This window comes from Antechinus flavipes, chromosome 1 (genome assembly GCF_016432865.1).
Source record: "Antechinus flavipes isolate AdamAnt ecotype Samford, QLD, Australia chromosome 1, AdamAnt_v2, whole genome shotgun sequence".
Taxonomy (NCBI): Eukaryota; Metazoa; Chordata; class Mammalia; order Dasyuromorphia; family Dasyuridae; genus Antechinus; species Antechinus flavipes.
This window is the reverse complement of record NC_067398.1, coordinates 369,762,177-369,787,204: the sequence shown is the minus strand read 5'-3', so window position 1 is coordinate 369,787,204 and position 25,028 is coordinate 369,762,177. Positions and strand designations below refer to the sequence as shown.

Genomic DNA, 25,028 nt, shown 5'->3' with positions numbered 1-25,028 from the left:
ATGATCTCTTTGGGATATAAGCCCAGTAGTAACACTGCTGGATCAAAGGGTATGCAACAGTTTGATAACTTTTTGAGCATAGAGGAAACACATCTTTTTAAGTACAATGTGTGATAGTAATTTTCTTTTATTGTCTTTCTTTTTGGTGGAACTTTTTTTTTCATTCTGTCCCCAAATTTTTCATATCATGATGATAAAGCATATCACAATCAGCTGATGTAGAAAATAATTTTAGAAATGGATAGCCTTTTAAAAGAATTCCAAATTAAAAAAAAAATTCAGTTGAATTTAATTGGACATTTATATATTACTATGGCTTAGAAGCAGTAGGATAAGATCTGGGTGTGATGCCAAGTGTAGCTGAAACATGCCGGATTCTTACCCCCTTCAGGCTTCCCTTTTCCCTTACAAGTCTAATAGTCCAATATGTTCTATATAAATAACTTTTTTTTTAAATGTGATGATATATGTTGGAGAAACTTTGGCCCAGAAAGGTAAATTCCTTATCCATAGTCATATAGCTAGTTAGTATCAGACTAGAAACCAGGTCTTCTAAATTATCCAGTACTTTTTTCTTTTGTGTTTAAAATGTGCATTGATAGCCCATATTTCCTCAGGGAACCAGTCTCAAGAAAACTAGCATTATCTGCTAAATGACCACATCAGATTACAAATAGCTAGTCCACCTTTCAACACTGCTACAACATGCCTAATAAAATGTTGTGTTTCTAAATAATGGACCAAGAATTAAAACGGGTAATTAATGTGTGTATGCATAATGTGTGTATACTACTCTCCCTTGATAGACAGAGCTTATTAATTAAGCTCTTCAATTAACAAAATGTTTAAACTTCATTCTAAAATATATTGGAAAATGAAGGAAAAAAGAAAAAAAGATGATTAAAAACTCCCATTCAGTTATGCTGAGTTCCTCAGTATAGTATCTGAAAGGATATTTTCTCTATTTTCATTTTTCAAAAATGTGCCTGAGATAAAGATTAAATCCAATACAAAAGCATCCATTTAAAAACTGTATACTAACTTAAGGGAGAAAAAAAAAAAAACTTATAGTTAATGATGAAAGACAGTATGACCAACAGATTCACTGAGGATTGCACTGGTGACTGGTCCAATAAATGGAAAGTATAAGTTAATGCTGACAGATGTAAAAGCATTAAGTGAGAGGGCAGTGATACAGAATAGAAAGTACATATTAAATGGAGCAGCCATGGCCAGAAAAACAGATTTAAAGGTTATTAGAAATCTTTGAAGCCATTATCAGCATAGAGCAATTCTAAGCAATAAAAATAAGGTGGAGATAGAATGGGATGCTTACACAGTGGCATAAAGTATAAACACAGATGTGAAAAGGGAAAAATGTAACTGATTTGACAGGTTTTATCTTAGTTAAAAAAATAGGGCAATTTTAGATATCAAATAAAGTGAGGGTTTTAATGTCTTTCCATATATTTACTTTTAAATACAGTGAAACCCTATAGCCAACTTAATTTTATATATCAACACATCCATTTAGATTTATACTTAAATTAATCATATAATATGCAATAATTTTTTCAATCACTCATTCCCTCCAAACATTACTCCATTCAACAAGTATTTATTGGACATCTTCTTAATATAAGGCAGGCAATAAGTGTTGGTGATACAAAGCCATACATACATTCATACATATGCAAAATATATATAAAGAAACAGGACTGGAAGGAATAACAACTTCTAGTTGGAAGTACCACTGGAGTTGACAAGCATAGTTCTCATTCCTTTTCTGCCAGCCCCTGCCTACTTTGCTCCTTCCATCTACTTAGAATGCCTACAATCTATTTGTGAAAAACTTGTGTTTATATATCTTTAGTTTTAACAATTAGCTATTAGATATTATTTTTTAAAAGGAGAAATAATTGAAGTGTACTTTTTTTTTTTTTAAATACCTGCTGTGGCCATTGAACTTCAGATTAACTGAGTGATTGGTTTAACCTCACACAGAAATCCTTTGTCAATCACTTTCTGAGATCCAAATTCTCTAAGCTACACCCAATTTACTAAGTAATGTTTTCTTCTGTAAGAGAAAAGTTAATTGCCTAAGGTTTATTTTTAGTGAAGACTAAAAGACTTTATCAGGATAAAAAAATTTAATATAGGCTTTGCTGACTTTCATAGGTAACATAAATTTTTGAAAATGTTAAATGGGCAATTTAGGATTTAGATGGTCATTTTGTTACTAGAACTTACATTACCATTATATTCCAAGTATCGTTATCATACACTAGTGATTTTCTCCGCTAGTACTAATTTATGATGGAGTCTTCTATGATATATCTTGTACTTTTCATTCTTTGAATATTTAAACTTCCTTATTAAAGGAAGAAAAAAGTTCAATACAAACCTACTATTACAATAGTGAGTTTGCAAATGAAAAATGCCCATAAAATAGATATCTCCAAATGATCAACTCCTTTTAGTTTAGAGAAATGGAGAATAAAATTAAAATTTGTACTACTTTTATCTAGGGACGAGGCACTTTACTGTCAGACATCCATATGAAGCACATGCTTAAAGATATATATTTTCCTCCCCAAGGATTTATGTAAAAGAATGTCTAATTTGATTTTAAAAATCAAATTCTTTCTTTCTCTTCCATCTCCTTCCCCTTGCATTACTAGGTTAAGTTTTAGTTTCCTGATTTCTCTAACTTATACTTCAACTATATTAATGTCTTCAGGTCATATTTTGTCTGGTTCTACTTTGCATACAAAAATTTACTAGGTATTCTCCCCTCCACCACTCTATTAGTCAACAAGTGTTTATCAGACACATACTTCAGCCATAAGTGTTACATTCAACTGTGTAAAAGCTGGTATTATAGAAGGCCCTTTTCAGCAGGAATAAGTGATATTGTACTCTAGCTGTCAAATATGCATTTGAAATTAAATATTGTCCTTATGAGAATGTATTAGCTATGTTTCATCCTTTATAACAAGCATTGCCAGAAATGCTGACAAACTTCATAATGGAGAGGATTTATCCCGGTAATGTTTGGTCTAAGACTCCTTCCAGGAGTTTAGGTTCCAATTCACCAGAGAGTTAGAGAATAGCAGTATAATTAATGTCTTGTACCAAGCTGTCATAGAGTAAAGGTATTTTATGAATGATCTAGATATCTTAATAATAATTATAGTGCTATCTAGCTAACATTTATATTGCGCATTGAGATTTGCAAGTTATTTTCTCATTTAATCTTTTAATTTACTTGAAATGATGGTTGCCAGAAAAAAAGAAATTGTTTATTTATTGTTTAAAAAAGAAAATGTTTATTTCTATGTCATGAATTGTTGATATGAGAGAAATGCAGAATACTGACTTTACCTTTTTCTTCCTTTCTTCTCTTATTCCTGATCTTTTTAGGTATTCCAACCTAATTTTGAACTTGTTTTCTCTTATGGTGGATGCCAACATTCCAGATATTGCTCTTGAACCAGATAAGACTGTAAAAAAGGTAAACTATGAAGCTTCTTTTTTCAGAAAATATTAACAGATAAAGCCATGGAGATGTTGTAATTTATAAGATTATTTGAATGGTAAAATTGACAAAAGAAGATGGCATGACTTTAGGAATGGAGCTGCCTGGGTAGAATGCTTGTGGAACTCATTGCAAATAATCAACAAGTCCTAATATAACTGCTTAAATAGTTTCCAGGTCTCTGTATTAGATACTAATAAAATAAAAGTGGACATTTTCTCTTTTATTATCCCAGCCATGTGTTTTGCCTATATGTTTACTTTGCCTTTATGTTACATATCATTTTCATATAATCTCATCTTAGCATTCATTTTTATCACGACAGAAAGTAACTTTGGGAATGTGTTTTTTTGTTATTTCTTAGTCTTATAGTTAAGATTATGATACAGAATTCCATAAATTCTTTTATCCAACTTGTGGATGTTTAAGTAGAGAAGCGTGTTCCTGCCAAGACCATATAGACGATTCATGACACTGGCTTTTGACATGTTTTGTTTTTTGTAATTTTATTTTTTGACATTGACTATAGCTCATCCATCAAAAAATATAATTGGCTGATATAAATTTCCTTTACTATATTCAGCTGTTACACCAGATTTCAAAAGTTTCTGTCCTTTTGGCATCTGCTGCCTTTTTAGTCTATCTTATTGCTTATTTTCATCCCATTCATCTCTGTCATAGCCTCATTGTTCCTCGAATTGATTGTATTCTTTTTTTTTTTTTTTTTGAGGTCTTTTATGAAAATCTTGACAGCATTTGTCAAGTGAAATATCCAATTTCTTCTGCCAATTAAGATACAGTACTCTTCTTTATTAGGTCCATATCTATTTCAATTTGGGGGAAAAAAAAACCTTTTCATTTGAAAATATTCTTTTTTTCCCAGATATTTGATTAGTTATATATTTTATTGTGAATTTTTAAAAATATATATTGATAGTTTTTAGAAGAAGCACGCACTTTTTCTATTGCTATACATCCTACTAATATCTCTGGGGTTTTGGCTCAGTTAAATGGATTTTAAAACAATTTTTTTTTCAAAGAGGGCATTTCAAGAAAACAATTGTTTTCTATTATATACATTTTGTTAATAGCTAAAATCCTATAATTTTCCCAACAAAATGATGTTATAGAAAATGTGACAGAATATTTTAAAATGTATCATATCACAAAATGAGTTTTTTTAAAATTTATTTTATTTGAAAAAAAAAACAGTAAGAAAAACAGAAAAGGAAAACAAAACAAAATAAAGCAAAACAAAAAGAGAACATTGTCATGTGCCCAGCAGAATATCAGGGAGGATTCAAAATATAAAACAAGAAATTACCAGATCAATAAAGTGTATATATTAGTAGAAGAAATTATATTCATGAATATCTATTTTTTCTTTACTTCCTTGTAAATTGTTTTTTGGTTCTCTGCTGCACACCTTATTTACTTTATTCTTTTTTTCCCCTTTTGTCCCCATCATACACACACACACACACACACACACACGTACGTGTGTGAGCATGCACGTGCATGCTCGTGTACCTTTCCTATGCCTCCTGACTCAATTCTGTTCCTTAACTTGTCTTGCTATTACTTAACCACCCCCACCCAAGGGTCCTCCTTTGTCTTCTTCCCTCACCATTTGCTTCCCCATCCACCCATCCTTCCCCCCCTTATTTCTTTATAGATCTTAGAGAATGGTATTCCCCTTCATGATATATATGTAGTGTTGCCTATTGAATCCATTCCTGATGTGAGAAGGTTTTCACAATTATGATTCCTCCCCCCACACCATGCCTCTGTGTCTATTCTTCCTCTGCATCTCATTTGAATAACATGATTACTATTTTTATGTTAACTCTGCCAATGAGCTATCCTATTGTTGATGTGAATCTTAAACATGGAGTATACATTTCCCATGTAAAAAGACCATGAACAATTTGTTCATATTTAAACAGTATGTCCATGTTGAGTTCTTTAAAATTGATTTTTAATATTGGTTCTTATATGTTAATTTTTGTGTTAAGTTTGGGTTTATAAGGCAGATAGATGGTTCAGTGGATAGAGCGCTAGCACTGAAGTCAAGAGATACTGAGTTCAAATCTGGTCTCAGACACCTAACACTTCCTAGTTGTGTGAATCTAGGCAGATCACTTAATTCCAATTACCTCACCAAAAAACAAACAAAAAAAAGTTTGGGTTTGGTTGATAGAAAATCTTGAAATCTGCAAATGTGTATTTTATCTACAATTTTGCTGGATATGATATTTTTGGCCACAGGCTAGTTCTTTTGATTGTTGATAGATACCCTTGTTCCAGGACCTGTGAGCTTTTATTGTAGCTGCTGTTATGACTTGTACAATTCTAATTGTAGCCCCAGCATATTTGAATTGTTTTTTTCTTGTTTCTTGCAAAATTTTCTCTTTGATCTGGCAGTTTCAAAATTTGGCAATAGTATTCCTGTGTGTTTTCCACAAAGGATCTCTTTGAAGTGGTGATCAGTAAATTTTTTCTATTTTTATTTTCCTTTCATGTTTTATCTCTGTAGGATGATTTTCTTGGATTTATTTCCTGCATTATTGAGTCTAGGTTCTCTTTTTGGTCCCAACTTTCTAGCAATACAAATTTTCTTATGTTTACTCTTCTTGATCTGTTTTTCAGATCTATTGTTTTTCTTATGTTTCACATTCTGTTCTATTTTCCCATTTTTAATAGTGTTTTGCTATTTCTTGGTTGTTCATAACTACTCTGAATTCTTTTTGCCCAGTTCTAGTTTTCAAAGAATTATGTTCATCCTTGAGACTCTGTACCTCCTTTTTCTGTTGGTTAAAACTGTAATCTTCTTGTTTTCCTGGATTTTTTTTTTTTTTTTTTTAGTTTTTCCCCAATGTCTCTCATTTGATTTTAAAATTCTTTTTTGAGTTCTTCTATAAATTCTTTCTAGGCAGGGAACATTTCATGTTATTTTTATGGGGTAGAAGCTTTTTTTACTTCAGTGTCTTTCTCTGAAAATGAACCCTAATCTTCCCTGATTCTATAGTAAATTTCTATGGTGGAATTCTTTCTTCTTAGCCAGTTTATTATTATTTTTAATAAGAGGTATTACTGAACCTCTAATCATAGGGTGCAGTTTTGGTGCCTCAAGCTTCCCTTCTGCTCTCCCCTCTGACCAGGAACTCTAAACCAAGAGCTGTACCCTCCTGCAAGAGCCCACAGCCAGCAGTGTTCCTGCTCCAGAGTCTCTGCACTCAGGGGTGTGTTGGTTACTTTTCACCCAGAGCCATGTTTCTAAAGCACAGCTGGGCCTAGCATTCCTAATCAGCCTATTGAGGGATGAGACACCCTAACAGTGTTTGAGAGTCCCAGGCCAGTGTCACAAGTTTTGCTGCTTAAATTTCATTAATGGTTCCTTGGGCAAAAAAGCAAATTATTCATATCACTTGAAGCAACATAACAAGTTTATTTGAAAGTCCTTCCTTGAGTAACATAAATTATATTAGTTAAAATGATCTTGTAAAAAATCACTTAACTTCTGAACTTCACTTTTCTCATACATAAAATGGAAATAATAGTAGTTTTAGTACTACTTTCTTTCCTTCAATTGTTATGAATTTCAAATAAAAATGTATGAAAAAAGTGCTCTGTAAACTATAGAGTGATATACAGTTTTAAGAGATCATTTTCAGTCTAGGACATTTGCAGAGTTCATATGTAAGTATGTCAAGATTCTTTGCCTTTTAAAAATATTGCTTATTTTCTCTATGTATTGATTTTTCTAACTCTTATATAATCCTTATAAAGCTGTAATTCATCTTTGTGGTATGTGGTATTTGATATATAATCAGAATAAACTCATTTGTTAGAATTTTCTTTTCCCCACAGAATTTCTGGCTTTAGCACAATATCATCATCAGTATTTTAATACTTCACTGGATGGCTAAGCATAAAATAATAACAACTTTAAATGATTATTTTCTCCCTCCAACTTTAGTCATATAAATAAATGGCAGTTCATTTTCCACCAGTTTTTTTTTTTCCTAATCAAGAAAATTACAGAAAAATAATTCCTACCTTCTTTATAATTTAGAGTAATATGGAGAAAGGATATCCAAATAATCTAATCAACAATTAAGTAAACAGCAAAGTATTTTGTATTATATCTAAGGTCCATTAAATAGCTTACATCTGTTACTTTGCAAATGAGCAAATTATTTTGGAAACTATCCTTCAGATCTCTTTTATGTAGTCTATTTAGCTGTTTAATGCTGTCCACAGAAACTATCATCAGCCCATCAAGACAACACTTATTGAACTGAACAAAATAATATATTGTATTTTATATTGAGGTTTCTTCCCCATACACTTTCACAAACCTTTTCTAATGAGGGTACTTAAGTAAAATCAACCACTAGGTTGAAAAGTTTTGCACATAATCACAGTCCACTGATTTACAGATCCTTGATGGATATGCCCGTGAATGAACTTTAGCCATTGCTATTGTCATTGATAATGACAACAATAATAGGTCAAAAAAAAAAGAGTAAAAAATAAAAGCATACTTTATAAAACTGTAAAGTAATGTTAGAAACAGAAGTATTCCATATGGAGATAAGGTACAGGGGAGAAACTATCAACTCTCTTCTTAATCTAAGGGTAGCCAGGAGACATCTTAGGAGTCTGGGTTGAAGAAAGAAGGTTCTAGGCATTTGACAGGAGTAAGAATAAAATGAGGTAAGGAGGGAGCATTTATTTATTTATTCATTCATTCATTCATTCATTCATTTATTTATTATTTTTTCTTTTTTCTTTCTTTTTTTTTTTTTAATTTTTTATTGATAGAACGCATGCCAGGGTAATTTTTTACAGCATTCACTTCTGTTCCAATTTTTCCCCTCCCTCCACCCCTTCCCCCAGATGGCAAGCAGTCCTTTACATGTTGAATGAGTTACAGTATATACTAGATACAATATATTGTGCAGAACCGAACAGTTTTCTTGTTGCACAGGGAGAATTGGATTCAGAAGGTATAAATAACCCGGGAAGAAAAACAAAAATGCAAGCAGTTTATATTCATCTCCCCGTGTTCTTTCTCTGGGTGTAGCTGTTTCTGTCCATCATTGATCAATTAAGGCTCTCTTTTTTTTTTTTTTTTAAATAATTTTTTATTGCTAGAACGCATGCCAGGGTAATTTTTTACAGCATTATCCCTTGCATTCATTTCTGTTCCGAATTTTCCCCTCCCTCCCTCCACCCCTTCCCCCCAGATGGCAAGAGTCCTTTACATGTTCAATGGGTTGCAGTATATCCTAGATACAATATATGAATGCAGAACCAAACAGTTTTCTTGTTGCACAGGGAGAATTGAATTCAGAAGGTATAAATAACCCGGGAGGAAAAACATAAATGCAAGCAGTTTATATTCATTTCCAGTGTTCTTTCTCTGGGTGTAGCTGCTTCTGTCCATCTTTGATCAATTAAGGCTCTCTTTATCAAAGAGATCCACTTCCATCAGAATACATCCTCAAACAGTAACATTGTTTAGGTATATAATGATCTCCTGGTTCTGCTCATTTCACTCAGCATCAGTTCATGTAAGTCTCACCAGTCCTCTCTGTATTCATCCTGCTGGTCATTCCTTACAGAACAATAATATTCCATAACATTCATATACCACAATTTACCCAGCCATTCTCCAATTGATGGGCATCCATTCATTTTCCAGCTTCTAGCCACTACAAACAGGGCTGCCACAAACATTTTGGCACATACAGGTCCCTTTCCTTTCTTTAGTATCTCTTTGGGGTATAAGCCCAGTAGAAACACTGCTGGATCAAAGGGTATGCACAGCTTGAAAACTTTTTGAGCATAGTTCCAAATTGCTCTCCAGAATGGCTGGATGTGTTCACAATTCCACCAACAATGTATCAGTGTCCCTGTTTTCCCACATCCCCTCCAACATTCCCCATTATCTTTCCCTGTCATTCTAGCCAATCTGACAGGTGTATAGTGGTATCTCAGAGTTGTCTTAATTTGAATTTCTCTGATTAATAATGATTTGGAGCATATTTTCATATGTCTATAAATAGTTTCAATTTCTTCGTCTGAGAATTGTCTGTTCATATCCTTTGACTATTTATCAATTGGAGAATGGTTTGATTTCTTATAGATTAGGGTCAGTTCTCTATATATTTTGGAAATGAGGCCTTTATCAGAACCTTTGATTGTAAAAATGTTTTCCCAGTTTATTGTTTCCCTTCTAATCTTGTTTGCATTTGTTTTGTTTGTACAAAAACTTTTCAATTTGATATAATCAAAATTTTCTATGTTGTGGTCAATAGTGATCTCTAGTTCTTCTTTGGTCATAAATTCCTCCCTCTTCCACAGGTCTGACAGGTAAACTATCCTATGCTCTTCCAATTTATTTATAATCTCATTCTTTATGCCTAGGTCATGAACCCATTTTGACCTTATCTTGGTGTACGGTGTTAAGTGTGGGTCAATGCCTAGTTTCTGCCATACTGATTTCCAATTTTCCCAGCAATTTTTGTCAAATAATGCATTCTTATCCCAGAAATTGGTGTCTTTGGGTTTGTCAAACACTATATTATTAAAGTTATTGGCTGTTTTGTCCTTTGAACCTAACTTATTCCATTGATCAACTAGTCTATTTCTTAGCCAATACCAGATGGTTTTAGTAACTGCTGCTTTATAATATAATTTTAGATCTGGTACAGCTAGGCAATTAAGGCTCTCTTTATCGAAGAGATCCACTTCCATCAGAATACATCCTCAAACAGTATTGTTGTTGAGGTATATAATGATCTCCTGGTTCTGCTCATTTCACTCAGCATCAGTTCATGTAAGTCTCGCCAGTCCTCTCTGTATTCATCCTGCTGGTCATTCCTTACAGAACAATAATATTCCATAACATTCATATACCACAATTTACTCAACCATTCTCCAATGGATGGACATCCTTTCATTTAAGGAGGGAGTATTTAAACAGATAAATCTGAGATGGAATACACTCAAAAAGTATTATCCTGTTAAGGAATTTTTTTCCTGCTCTTTTGATTTGTGTAAAACTTAATTCTCTTAATAGATCTGTAACATTGATACAGATATTTCAGTGATAATGCACATCACAACCTATCCATGCCTATTCACCTTATGAAGCATTCATATTCTCCCCCATATTAGTAAAATGTGCAAAAATAAATATGTCAGTGGGTTAGTAGCAGTGCTAAGCTGTTATTTTGTATGATTGGTGAGTGATACCATTAAGAACAGATATTCTTTTTAGGAGATTGTAAATGGAGTACTAGTTTTCAAAGAATTACTATGTGTGTGTGAACAAAATGAATAGTAGATGTTTTAAAGACAGACTCAGTGTGCTTAAATTTATCTCTAATTAAAAAAAAAATACCTATAAAGGCTTCATATAGGAATACAAAGGTAGAACATAGATTATAATAAATTTGAATCATAAGGAATGAGCCTTTCAACCATGACAAGATTGTTCAAAGTCATTTAATAAGATAATACTATACTTTTTGTGGAAGAATTAAATAGATGTTTTCAGCTTCTGAATCAATATTTCTTAAATTTAAACAAAAAAATCTCTATATATTTCATACAACTCCAAATTAGCTAAAGATTCATTTTGGACTGACTTGTAAAATTAAATTCTGTTTGGTGTCTGTAAACTCAATAGCCATTCAGACCATAATATCATATTCATGGAAAGATTAGCAATATATTTCTTTTTTGTTTCACTAGTATCCATGTTGTATGACAGGTAAGAGACTTCTTTTGTTTAATTTTTTTTATGTAATTGAAAGCTTCAATTATAATCATTTGCTTCTGTTAAAATGTTCTATATTTTTGATTCTAGGCTTTATTCAAGGCAAGAGAAAAAATTATCTAGTTCTGCTAAAATAATCAAGTGAACTCAGCAAGAAAATGATGATTAGATTAAAACTTTTCATTTTAACTTGAGGAATCAAAATTGTGTTTTGTTATTGTATTTTGTGTGTCTGTGTGATTAAGCCTTTAGGAAATGTGTAGAAGGAAAGAATTTTTGTTAATATGGATATTTCTAAGGGGACTTTAATTATGTTATTAAAAGGCATTATTACTTAAGAGATACAAAACAATAAATTATTTCGAGTGAAAATCTTAACTCCTTTTGTATTAATAGATGTTAAATAGTGTTTTCAAATGCTGCTTTGAGCTTTGTAGTCAAAAGAGTAAAAATTGCATTTAAACTTTTCAGGAAAGATAATGAATTTAGCTCTGTAAATGAATTTCAGCTTTTTGTTTGTTGTGAATAACCTTATATATTGAGTATGTAAGACTTGAGAGAGCAAATTTATAGATTGTCCTGCTATCAAAGACAGGTTGAATATTCAATATAAATAAGAGAGATGTTTTTCTAAGGGTCTATCCTTGTACAGTCTTTTAGTAACAAGAAAATTACATACTTCTGAGGCAGATCACGAATTTCAAGCTACTTTTTCTGTCTTTAAAGTGAAATAAGGTAAATTCCTAAGAATGAAAAAAAGACAGTAGACAGTTCTGACTGAGGCAAAGAAAATATGAGCCTTAGGCTCTCTACCATTAGACATGGATTAAGTAGTTACAGATTGTCTGTAGGAAAATGAAGCTGTTTCTTTCCCAACTTATTAAATAATGTCTAATACCTGAATATGGTGGCCAGGGGAGTCATCTGAGATGGAATTATCTCTAATTGCCAGAAGTACAAAATTCTTAAAAAAAAAAAAAAAAAAAGTTATCAACCTCCACATGTAACTGAAAACATATTGCCTAGTCATCACTTCTGTCTAATACCTGTAAAATATTCTAGTTGAAGTATATGAATGGAAAATACCAGTTTTTGTCATGTTATTCCTACAAAAGTAAGTACAGATTAGACAGTTTGTATAATAAGAAAACGTCATTGTTTACTCATTTTTTAAAAAAAAATTTTCAAAAAGAATAAAGTCCTTTTGGATTGTGTAGTTGATTAATTTAAGTTTGGAAGTAGAAAAACTACTAAATGTTAGATGTCTGGGTGTGGGTGTGGGTGGTTGTCTTTTTAGTTATAACTTTTAGTTATAATTGTTTTTGTTACAGAAGTGTGGATATACTAGTTATGTTATAAGTGAAATAAATGTAAGACAGAAGAGAAGTAATTGGCCTATAATGTGGACAGCATGTAAATTCAAGTTTATAAAGCTAAAAACAAAAATGTTAGAAATTTGAAAACAGTTCAGTACTGGGTTCAAAATGGGTGCTGAATATATTTTTAATTTGATTGTAGTGTCTCCTATTTGTCTACTTTAAGAAATCCCAATCTAGAAAAATTCAAACTTTTTGGACAGATTTTTGTTTGTTGATGCTTAAACAAAATTATATTACAAAAAAAATTTTCATTTAAAAAGATCAGTTCAGATTTTTTTTTTAAGTTTCTCTATCATATTTAACAATAAATAGTCACAGGATATATTTACTAAAAGCACTATATTTCAAATCTGTCCTCCGACACTTAACATTTCCCAGCTGTGTGATCCTGGGCAAGTCACTTAACCCCATTTGCCTCAGGGGGAAAAAAAGGCATTATATAAGGGATTTCACTAAGCACTAGTTGCGACCTAAAGTTTAGTTAAATTTGCATGATTCTTGTCATTATAATAATAATAATACCTCTCTCATCTCATATAAATTTTTATTTAATACAAAATTGCCAAGTGTACAATGCTTTAATATATGCTAAGAAAAGAGAGAAACTGAAGTGTTTGAACAGATATCACATTGAACCAGTGGATTAATCAATACTTAAATCTCTTCTCAGTACACAGCTTTTAAGAAGACTTTGGCTCAAATCTTTTAAAACTTAATGCATCCTAAAATTGAAGCTTAAAAACACCTACATAATAGAAATCTTATATGATTTGAAAGCTGTAAAATAAATCTGATTGATTGAAAAATATCTTAATATAATGCAATACAAAATTAATGAAACAGAGTCTATTAACAATCTGTGGCAGTTAAAGAAAAGAAGAAAATTTTAACAGATATTTTCAAAGCAGGAAAAAGTCAAGCTAATGATAAGTATATACCATTGAATTTGTTGAATATGAAAAAGGATCTTCATGAGCCATGGGCAACATGCACATTTTGCATACAAAGATGACTCAAATCAATGGCTAAATCATGTGCATTTGCTTATGAAATTTGAGAGGTTTGTTGTGGCAGGGGTCCATGTCATTACTCCCAAAAATTGCATAAGGAATATTCTTTGGGAGTCCAAAATTAATATATATTATACAAGGAGATAGTAAACTATTTAACACCTGAATTCAAGCTGTAAAAATTTATCACCTACCAAATACTTAGTAGATAAGACCTGGTACTGTATATCAGAGGCTTGCTATCTTCTATGGACTTGTCTATTTCAAATCCCCCCTGTTGAAAAATAGACCTCAAAATACCCTTAAGAATTTAATCTGTAACTGTACTGGAACCTAATCATTATCACAGACAGAACTGTTACATAGAACATCGTTACTCAGACATAATATTGATTCATAAGACCTCACGAGCAGCATTTTTAATAGACATCATCATAGCAAATATTCAGTTTTTAAGTTGCATGGATTGAAAAACTTTCAAAAACCTAGCAGAAGAAATCAAAATCCTAGGGGAATAGGGTAAGGTATATGTCATTCCTTTTTTCCTCTCTATTACTGGAATTGTAATCAGGAAACTTACAGTGAACCTTCAGAAAATGAGTTTGTCTTAATGCTTTTATTCATTGACTAAAATAGCCCCTATTTTGTAGATTTGTGAAGTAACCTATAGAACAGTAAGTATAAAAAAATTATAGCAGGAAAGTAACTTTTCCTTGATGGTTTTTATCTGAATTCCATTAAAAAATAAAAATGAAATTATAATTATAATGATAACTGACAATTAGGTGTGCAAAATATGATTCATATATTATCTTATTTGAGCTTCACAACAGTTCTCTGAGGAACACATAATAGGTACTTATCCCCATTTTACAGATGAGTAAAATGAGACTTGGAGGGAGTAATAACTATCATAGGAAATCGGCAAGGCTTTTTGGAAAAGAGAATTTGGGTCAGACTTTAAAATATGTTTAGAAATTCAACAGGTAAATAGAAGAAAGGAAGTCATTCCTGGAATATAGAGAGTATGATGAACAGATGCAGAACAATCAGAATGCAGAGTATTTTGAGGACAGAATAGGTCATTTTGGTTTTAGAATAAGGTACAGAAAAGGAAATGAGAGAGAGCTGAGAAGGTAATTTGATACCATATTGTAGAGTATCTTGAATTTATTTGAGAGTCACTGGTAACACTAAGCAAAGGCATGACAACCTCTAGTCATAAGAAAGGTATTCTGCAATGTTCTAAGTTGGGACAGAGAGAGTGAAAATAGAAAGACTAATCAAGATGCTGTAGAATAGTACTTATCAGTGGTACAGTCTGAACTAAGATAATAATTTGGGAATGGAAAAGATGAGGCAGCTTGGGAAATGTTTCCAAAAAATAATCCACAGGATAAGGAAACCTGAGCATTATATGTAGGCAGCAGTAAAGAGAAAGATACTGAGGATTCAGGAGAGAAAAGGCTGACGAGAGAAAAATCCTGAAGGAAGTTTGAGGGATTGAGGGATAGGATCAAGGATACAGAGCTATTAGTTTAGGAAGAATTTGTGCGTGTGCGTGTGTGTGTGTGTGTGTGTGTGTGGCTATGCGGTTCAGTTCTGTCAGCACTGTGTAACTAGGCCATGTGCAATACATTTTGGGATGTAGCTTATTTTCGAAAATACATTTTTATATAACTGCTAATAGAAATGATGCATGAAATATATTATTTCAAAGACTCCATGGCCTATAATATTAAATTTAAAATTCTTTAAAATAAGAGAAAATTAACGTCATGATTAAGAAAAATGGAAAAGTTTAACACCATAATATATCATCTGTTTTTTGTGTTTGTATATTGTATCTAGACATGCAACTTATCATCTTTAAAATCATGAAATGGTATATAGTATAGGAAAAGGTAATCTTATTTATCCCAAACTTTGGGAATCAAAGCTTTGAAATGTGCATGACCAGCTCAAATCAAAGTGGTTTTTTTTGTTTTTTTTTAAAGCACTATGGTAGAATATGAGGAAGAATATATAAAAGCAATAATATACATTTGTCTAAGAGAATTGTTACTTTAATTTTGATTTATTTTAAATTTATGGAATAAAACAAGCATTTTCATAACATAGTAGGAAAATTTTTTGACAAGATGCTTGCACGTAAAATCTATTGTAGGACATATATATATTTCATATGTTATGAAAAAATTAATTTTGCCTGAAATTAATGTTTGGTTTTTAATTTAGACATTAATACTAGACATTACAGAACTCTAAAGGATTACTAACAAAAAATGTTTTGCACACGAACAATTTTATTTTGTATACTGCATTTTATTGGTTATTTCTTGGTTACATTTTTAGGAAAAGCACATATTGTCAAAATTATTAAAAATTGTATGGATAAAAGTGTATTTTCAGATATCTAGCAAAAGTGTATTGTTTTAGCTGTCATTGGAAGTTAATGACTCCTATTTCCCATGGTTTCAGTATATATATCAATATTTGTGGTTTTGATTTTGTGCCATTTTCTAGAAACTTTACCTTTGCAAAAGTTGAGAATTGACTATGATTCAGAAATGGCATTTTAGCTTTATGCTTATTTATTAAATGCATATTTGCAGTTTGGGAGGGAGATAATATCAATCTCCTTAATGTATCTTTCTCTGCTCTGGATTCTGTATTCTCTACTACCACCAATGCAGAAATAGTAGTTTTCCTTTAGCATCTTGTACACTTTCCAATCCCCAGTAAATATGAATTAGTATTGATAGCAAATGAACCAAAAATAACATCTATACAATAATAATTCATTATATTCTTTCTTAGCACACTGGATCCCTTTTCTTCTGGAATATTTTATTTCTCCTTACTACTTAACTAAGAGAGTATCAGTACTAGAGATTTTAAGGAAGATTATTTCTTTAGTTTTCCAGTGATTGTCCTTGTGAATTGGTAGTCACAGAAATGTCTTACACAATAAGAAAGATTCTGTACTTAGTAGCAATGTAACTGTTGCATTTCCAGAAATGAGAAAATCATGTTTGAGGTTATGTTTAATCCGGAATTTAGGTAACTAAATTAAAACTCATATTTAACTTTGAAATTATATTATTTGTTAATTGCATTTAACCTTATGTCTTGCTGTAGTTATTTTAAACACACCACATTTCAAAACACGTGTGTGTGTGTGTGTGTGTGTGTGTGTACACTCAATTTGTGATTATTCATTTTCAGGATTTTTTTTTTCCTGGTCTTTCCCTGCTTCTTTCTTTTTTTCTTCTACTTTTTTGTTGGTGGGGGAATGTAATTTTGCAATTTACTAGGCCTATTCAACAATAGGAGTGGAGATTATACAAAGATTATGTTGCATTTTCAATAACCAATTTTTTGGAGAGTCAGAGTTAAGAATAAAATTGAGCAAAGTAGGCAACCCCTATGGAATAATAGGCAGGGATCACAATAAGATACTCTGCCTAATATGATTATCACTGCAAACATTTGCTAGAAATGTCAGAAATTTCTAATCTCCATCACATATAGTCATTCATTTTGTGATTAGTCACATGTGTTACTATTACAACCCAAATATTCTGATAGATGATAACATAAAGTCAAGAAGTATGGTAGGAAGATAGGAAGCTCTATCTACAAACGTAGGTCAACAAATGTTCTGCAAATAATTGTAAGGAGTTTCCTAAGATACCTGAAAGTTAGGTATCTTGCTCACCCAGAGACATATGATTAGTATGTATCAAAAACAGGAATTTAACCCATACTTTTCTGTCTTAAAGGCTGGACTAATGTTCTCTATACCAAATTATTTACATAAATAACATGGATATGTAAATACATACACATACATATATATGCATGTGTATATATACAGATATATTTAATATGCATTTGTGTATATACAATATGTGTATATGCAAGAATATATATTCATGTTCTAAAATCTATTAAATAACAATAATTGAGAATTGGCTGTTTTGGTGAATAGTTCAGTTGAGATTCAGTTGAATATATTTTAAAAGATCATTGAATTAAAAAGCATTAAAAAAAAAAAAAAAGAATAGACTTCTCCCTTGTTTTTTTAATAGCTTCAATAAATGTCATTTCTTTCCAGTGTAGTTGAAACTGAATTTAAGAGTTAGAATTTCAACTAAGTGGTCAAATTCAAAACTAAATGCAATGAGGATTGGTCCTTTAGATTTAATAGGAACATTTGGAAGATTTGATTAAAAAAAGAGAGAGAGAGAGAGAGAGAGAGAGAGAGAGAGAGAGAGAGAGAGAGAGAGAGAGAGAGATTTGCTTTTTTGTTTTGTTTTGGTTTTGGTGAGGCAGTTGGGGTTAAGTGACTTGCCCGGGGTCACACAACTAGTAACTATTAAGTGTTCCAGGTAGGCTTTGAACTGGGGTCCTCCTGACTTCAGGGCCAGTGTTCTATCCATCTTGCCATCTGGCTACTTCTGAAAAGACCTGTTTTCAATTGGAATTTAAACCCCCCAAAAAAGTTTGCTTCTGTTTTTCATTATAAATATAACCTTTGAATTAGACATATAGGAATAAATGATTCATTGATATATAAATAATTATGTAAGTATTAAAGAGCACACTCTTCTCATTACCTAAGGTTAGCTACAAGAATGTCTACTGATACAGTACATTCTTCTAATGTGAAATGCTGTACTATCTAGGGAATGTTTTTAGTGAAAATTCCTTCAAGCAGGAAGTATAGAACTCATCAACAGAATGTTCTTTCCTTTCAAGTCAAAAGAGCTATTATGTATAAAATTGGCATCTTAAGTAAGATTTGAATGTCTCAAAGTGGAGCTGTCACCAGTTGTGTTTATCATTAATTATATCCCTTCTAGTATCATTCAAATTAAGTGACAAATATTCAGAACCATTGTTATTATAGTGTTTCAAGTTTTTCTTCATTACATCCTCTTGAGAGAAATCCTTTGCATGTTTGTTTTTTTGTTTTTTCTTACAGCAATTGAAACATCTGTTGAATTTCTTATATCATCATTGAATTTTTATATATAGGAAACTGAAGCAAGACAGAGTAGGTGACTTATCTACCCAGGAAATAATAAGTTTATTTTGCCAGCCAATTTTGCCATTCAGTATAACTTAAATGTTTAAAGTATCTGCGATTTTGACATTAGACACTTGTTATACTAATAGATCACAATCAGTTTATAATTTTTTTTGTAGGAGTTTTTAGGAGTTATCAAAAGATTCAAGTCATTGCAAGCCTAGTAATAGCTAGAATGGGATCATTGACATCATATGAAATGCTTCTCCTGTTTGACAAGACCTATAAGCTTGTATTGTTGCTAATATGGGTATGAAATGAGATATATCATAACTAGAGTTTGAATTCCATATCACAATCCCTTATCCATCCTATACTAGATTCAAACTAACATAGCCATAGGACAGATAAAGAATGAAACAGTCAACAAGTAGAAGTTTCCCACACAGGCCAAAATGGTATAAACAAAACAGCCTTAGGAAGCTCTAGGATTTTTTTTTTTTTTTTTTGCTCTTTATTCTTTTTCATATATCTATTTTTACCCATTTGCATTATTATTTTAATATTAATTCAATTGTCATTCATTTAATATGAAATCAAGAGCAAATGATAGTAGTACACACATCACCATTTTCTTTAGTTTTCCAGAGACAAAGAGAGAGAATTGCTTTTAACATTTTGTCCCAAAAGAAATCTTAGCAAAATATTTCTTAATGATAGCAGTAGTATAATGGATGAATGAAGAATTATTAATTGCTTGTATACTTACTTGGATTTGAGCAACTCTGAGCCAAGAGTGGGCTTGAGAAGGTGGTGGGATTGGAGGGTGGAAGGGGACTTTTGCTACATGGAGTGCCATCCTTTTTCTGTCTGGTCCCCATCAGGCCTTCAGCCAGAGCTACCTCCGGCTCTGGGATGCATCTTAATATCACCTAGAAGTCATACCACTTCCTTGTTTATATATTCCTAAATTTCTTTTACTTATCATAATCTTTTATCATTCTGCTTTCCTTATGCATTATGACCCAACCCTATTCTTCATATTCATCTTGATTTCCTTTCTCTTCTCCCTATCTCTCCTTGGCCAACTAACTTGAATCTATACTATTATCCATCCCCTATCTCCTTATCTCTCCTTCTGCTGATTAAGCCTTTGGTAAAACCACTGTTTTCTTTTTTGCCCCTATTCATGTACTATAAAATAGAGAAAATCATGAAACCATGATGAACTTCTACAGATTTGTGTTATCTAATCTCATCTGGATTTTTACTGTACTAAAACAAACATTCTGTTTCTTCCTAATTGATGAGCTATTCTCACCATCCTTTCCTGACCCATGTGACACATGGATCACCCCCTTCTTGATCCTTTTTTATTTCTTAAGTTTTCATGACAGTATTCTATCTTGGTTTTAGGTTTTATTTCTGCCTAACCAGTTTCTTTTGCTAAATCTTCAAACAGGTTCCACCTGTCAGTGTGGGTGTCTGACACAGCACTTTGTAATGACCCCTTTCCTCTTCTTCCTTCATACTACTTCAATTGGTGATCTTATCAGTTTCCATGGATTCACTTACCTCTATGCTAATGATTCTCAGATCTCAGTTCTCTCACTTCTCCAACTGATTATTATACATTTCAAAGCAGATATCCTCATAGCCATCTTAAACTCAGGAGGTCCAAAAGTGAACTCATTGTTTTTCTCTTCAAAGACTTCCTTCCTCTTACCTTCTATATTATTCTTGAAAATATTACCATCCTCCAAGTCATCAAAGACTCTTTTCTCATATCCAACTCTTTGTCAAAGCCTACTCATTTTATCTTCTTGACTCTTTATGTAGACCCCCTTCTCTCCTTGGATACTGCCACAGTGTATAGCAAGCCCTCATCACCTCATACCGACATTATAGAGTGATAGCTAGAGAGTGTGGTGAAATCAAATGAGGATTTCTTAAGAATGAGGGAGACCAAGGAATGTTTGTAAGCAGGAAGAAGAGAATCAGGAAGAAATCAAAGTTGTGAATGGGTATGATAATGATGTTAGTCAGAACTCACACTTCTCAGATTAGATAAGATGACAGGAAAAGATAATGATAAATATTGGAGGGGATGTGGGAAAACTGGAACACTTATACAGTGTTGATGGAGTTGTGAAGTGATTCAACCATTTTGGAGAGCAATCTGGAACTATGCCCAAAGGGCTATCAAACAGTGTATATTCTTTGACCCAGCAGTGACATTACTGGGTCAAATCATAAAGAAGGGAAAAAGACTCACACACAGAAAAATAGTTGTAGCAGCTCTTTTTGTGGTAGCAAAGAATTGGAAATTGAGTAGATGTCCACCAGTTGGGGAATAGTGAACAATTTGTGGTATATAAAGGTAATGGAACATTATTTTTCTATAAAAAATGATGAACGAGCTGATTTTAAAAAGGCCTGGAAAGATTTACATGAACTGATGCTGAGTGAAATAAGCAGAATCAGAAATATATTGTACACAATAATAGCAAGAATGTGTGATGATCAACTATGAAAGGTTTGGTTCTTCTCAGTGGTTTGGTGATCCAAAGCAAGTCCCAATAGAATTTGGATAGAAAATGCCATCTGCATCCAGAAAAAGAACTACGGAGATGGAATATAAATCAACACATGCTATGATCACTTTTTTTTTCTCTATTCAATTACTCAAGAAAGCCATACTAATAATACCTCTTCTTTCTTTCTTCTCACTGTCTTCTAAATCCTTTTAACCTCATCAGTTAACTAAAACTGCTTTCTCCAAAGTTTCAGATGATCACTTAATTGTTAAATCCAATTTTCCCTCCCTTGCTTTTCCTCCCTTTCTTCCTTCTTCCCTTTCTTCCTCCCTCCCTCCTTCCCTTCCCCTGTATTGCTTAAGCTGAAAGTACGGCAGCTACTTAGATCCCGATATCACTACAGTTTATCAAAGAAATTTTAGTTGTTCCATTTTCCCAGTCTGGCTGCTGCTTCATTTCCTGCTTCCAGGGGGTCACAACATTGGTGCCAAAAATAATGCAGAAATCCAATACACTTAGCCTATTGAAGCTCAGAACTCCTAAGCACAAACTAACTTGCCATTTTCAAGAATTGCATAAGGGCAGGTGCTATTATGTTTTGCCATTTCCCCTTATCTTTCTTGATCTTTGTACAGCATTCTACTTGTTAGTCATCCTGTATTAGAGTTTTTGTCTTGATTTTTATAGCACTACTTTCTGTATTTGTTTTACTAACCACTTCTCAGTTCCCTTTACTGGTTCTTTAGTCATGTCACAATTTCCTTCTGTGCCATTTCACTTAGTGAGATTAAAATCCATAGAATCAGTATCTCTAGGCAGATGGTTCCCAGATTTCCATGTATGTCCCTGGTTTCTCCTGAGCTAAAAATCACAATCATCACCTCCTTTTAAGCTTCTTAAACTGAATATTCTTTTGCCATCTTAAATATGTCCAAAGCAGAACTCATTTTTTTTTCTCCCTAAATCCTCCCCCTTATAAATTTTCCTATTACTGTTGAGAACACCACCACCATTCCAATCATTCAGGTCCTTGATGTCATCCTCTTATCCTAACTTTATTCTGAGTATTCATTCCTTTGTCAAATTTCCTCAATTTGTTCAACTACTTTCCCTAGTTGATGAGAACCCACTTTGTTTCAAATTCTTTGCAATAACTTTAAACTGCTTCTGTAAATATATTCATGCATAGCCTCTGAAGGTTCTTGAAGACTAAGAACCAGACACTTATATAATTTCCTACTCATGTAACAGTTGCATAATAAAAAGTCAGAAAAAAAGGGAAACATGAGCAAATATAATCAACAACTTGCAGTTTTTTTTGCATGGTGGGTCTGTGTTTTTTTTTTTTTTTTTTAATTATAAGCCCTTAAATATGTATTGCAAAGAACTAATTTAATCTGCTTTACTTTTAAATTAGAAGGGCCTACCAGAATTTTATTTTTATTAACTTTTTTATGTAAATATTTTGTCTTAAGCATAAAACTTTTTAATTATTTACAGTTATAGAAAGAAGTGTGTGTGTATGTTTATTCAAAGGAATACTCTTATACTGCATTCAAAATTGTATCTTGTAAGTTATGGGTCATTACTCTTTACTGGAAATACTTTGCTGTATATTATAACAATACCTTCATTGGTTTGACTCTTTTGTTAGAGAAATCTGTGTTTTTCAGCATATAAGATGCCATCAAACTTTTTTTCTAGGTGCAAGATAAGTTTCGTTTAGACTTGTCTGATGAAGAAGCAGTACACTATATGCAGAGTCTGATTGATGAAAGTGTCCATGCTCTTTTTGCTGCAGTGGTGGAACAGATCCACAAGTTTGCTCAGGTATGTTTGTCATTTAAGGCTATAGTTAATTATATCACCACTTTCCACTTCATAGGCTTGGACTAATCCTGCTTTCTTCCATTAAACCACATTCTTCTTATAACATCAGCTATTTCTTACAGTCCCCCATCCTCCTGAACTACCATTATTGCTTATCAATCCATGCTTTTTATTTTCAGTGATGAACATAATTAGCTTGATTTCAGTGTGGAATCATGCATCAGTGCCCAAGGTGTATGTGGTGCTAGAAAAGTTGGGAATCTAAAGAATTCAAAGATTACCACAACTTACACACAATTTACGGTGGTCTCTGTTTATCCATCCCAATTAAAAAGTAACTTAGAGACTAACAGGCTTTTTCGATGATAATCCCTACACATAAAACTGCATCTTATTTCAAATGTGGCTTTTGTAGAAATGATTGGGAAAGTCAAAGGAATCTAAGAAATATGTACCTGTGATGATGGCGTATTTAAAAATCAGCTGGAGTCAGGAATTCAGGTTAAGGGGAAAATCTTCAATCTTTATTCTCAGTAGAAGTGAAGAAGGATTGCGATAGCAATATGGGCAGCTGCGACAGGAAGCCAGACAGCAGAAGTGAAGGGGGATTGCAGGTGAAAGGGGGTCGTGATAGCAATACGAGCAGCTGCGTCAAGAAGCCAGCCAGCAGTCTCTCTTTCTGCTTCCCTTTCTACTCCCCTGCTTCCACCCACCAAAATTGTCATTTCCTATACAAGACATCAGGACTTGCACAAAGAGTGGGGGGCGTGGGGGGGCATTCTTTCTCCAAGCATATATATTAATAGAGTATGGTCCAATTATTATTTAGCCTCATGTGCTTGGGACCTCAGTGCATCAACTCAAGCCTCAGCCCATTACATGTGCCCTTTCTCCCTAAACAGTTTCTCCTAAAGACTTGTACATTTTTAATTTTAGAAAAATTGTCGTCATCGATACTGCTTGTAACTTAGTCTTAGAGTTGCCTGGGATATGGTATCTTGTACATGGTCACATAGTTACTATATGTCAGTGGTATGGTTTTAGCAGAGGTCTTCTGATTTTAAAATCAGTCCTCAGTTAGCTATGGCACTATGTTGCAATTTTGTTCAGTTCCTTGTTCTTTCCCTCTTCCTGAGGCAGCTAGGTGGTATCATAGCACAGAGTGCTAGGTCTGAAGTCACAAAGCCTAAGTACAAATCTAGCCCCAGTCCATAACTGGGTAGTGTTGGCAAATCATTTAATCTCTGTTTACCTGAGATTTCTCATCTGCAAAATGGGAGTAATAACAGTAACTACTTCTCAGGGTTGTTGTGAAAATCAAATGAGAAACTGTTTGTAAAGCACTTTACATAATGCCTGGTACACAGTAGGTGCTATAGAAATGCTAGTTATTGTTATTATAAGTCCTTTCTAACCTCTTACACATAAAGACACACACACACACACACACAAACACAGGTTAAGTAAATATTTAGCTGAAGGAATGAAAACTTAGTCAGCAATGTCAGACTCTACATGACCCCATGGATCATAGCATGCCAGTACTGCCCATTGAATTTTTTTGGCAATGATGCTAAAGTGGTTTGCCATTTCCTTCCCTAGGGGATTAACCTCAAACAAATGTTAAGTGACTTGCCAGGGTCACACAGCTAGTAAGTGTCTGAGGCTAGATTTAAAACCAGTTCTTCCTAAATTTAGGCTCATTGTTCTATTCACTAAGCACTTTAGCTGCTCTGAAAACTTATTATCACTGATAGTTTGTACTTTCTTGTTTTTTACTAGCCAAGCCATCTGTAGCATAGCATGGAAATAAGCAGTGGTAATTATCTCTGCCTTTTACATTGAGATGCAAAAAATACTATTTTTGATGTAAAAGCGTAATGAAAATAAAGAAAGCTCAACCTTGG

The 25,028-nt window shown here is 32.8% G+C and overlaps 1 protein-coding gene across 1 annotated transcript in view; it reads left to right on the top strand.

The window, feature by feature from the left end:
• PIK3C3 (phosphatidylinositol 3-kinase catalytic subunit type 3) overlaps positions 1 to 25,028 on the top strand; it is a 183,507-nt gene that overhangs the window by 139,733 nt on the left and 18,746 nt on the right. Inside the window, exons 23-24 of the mRNA XM_051969692.1 lie at positions 3,424 to 3,514; positions 22,996 to 23,121. Of these exons, the coding sequence (XP_051825652.1) occupies positions 3,424 to 3,514; positions 22,996 to 23,121 (217 nt within the window). The remainder of the gene's footprint in view (positions 1 to 3,423; positions 3,515 to 22,995; positions 23,122 to 25,028) is intronic.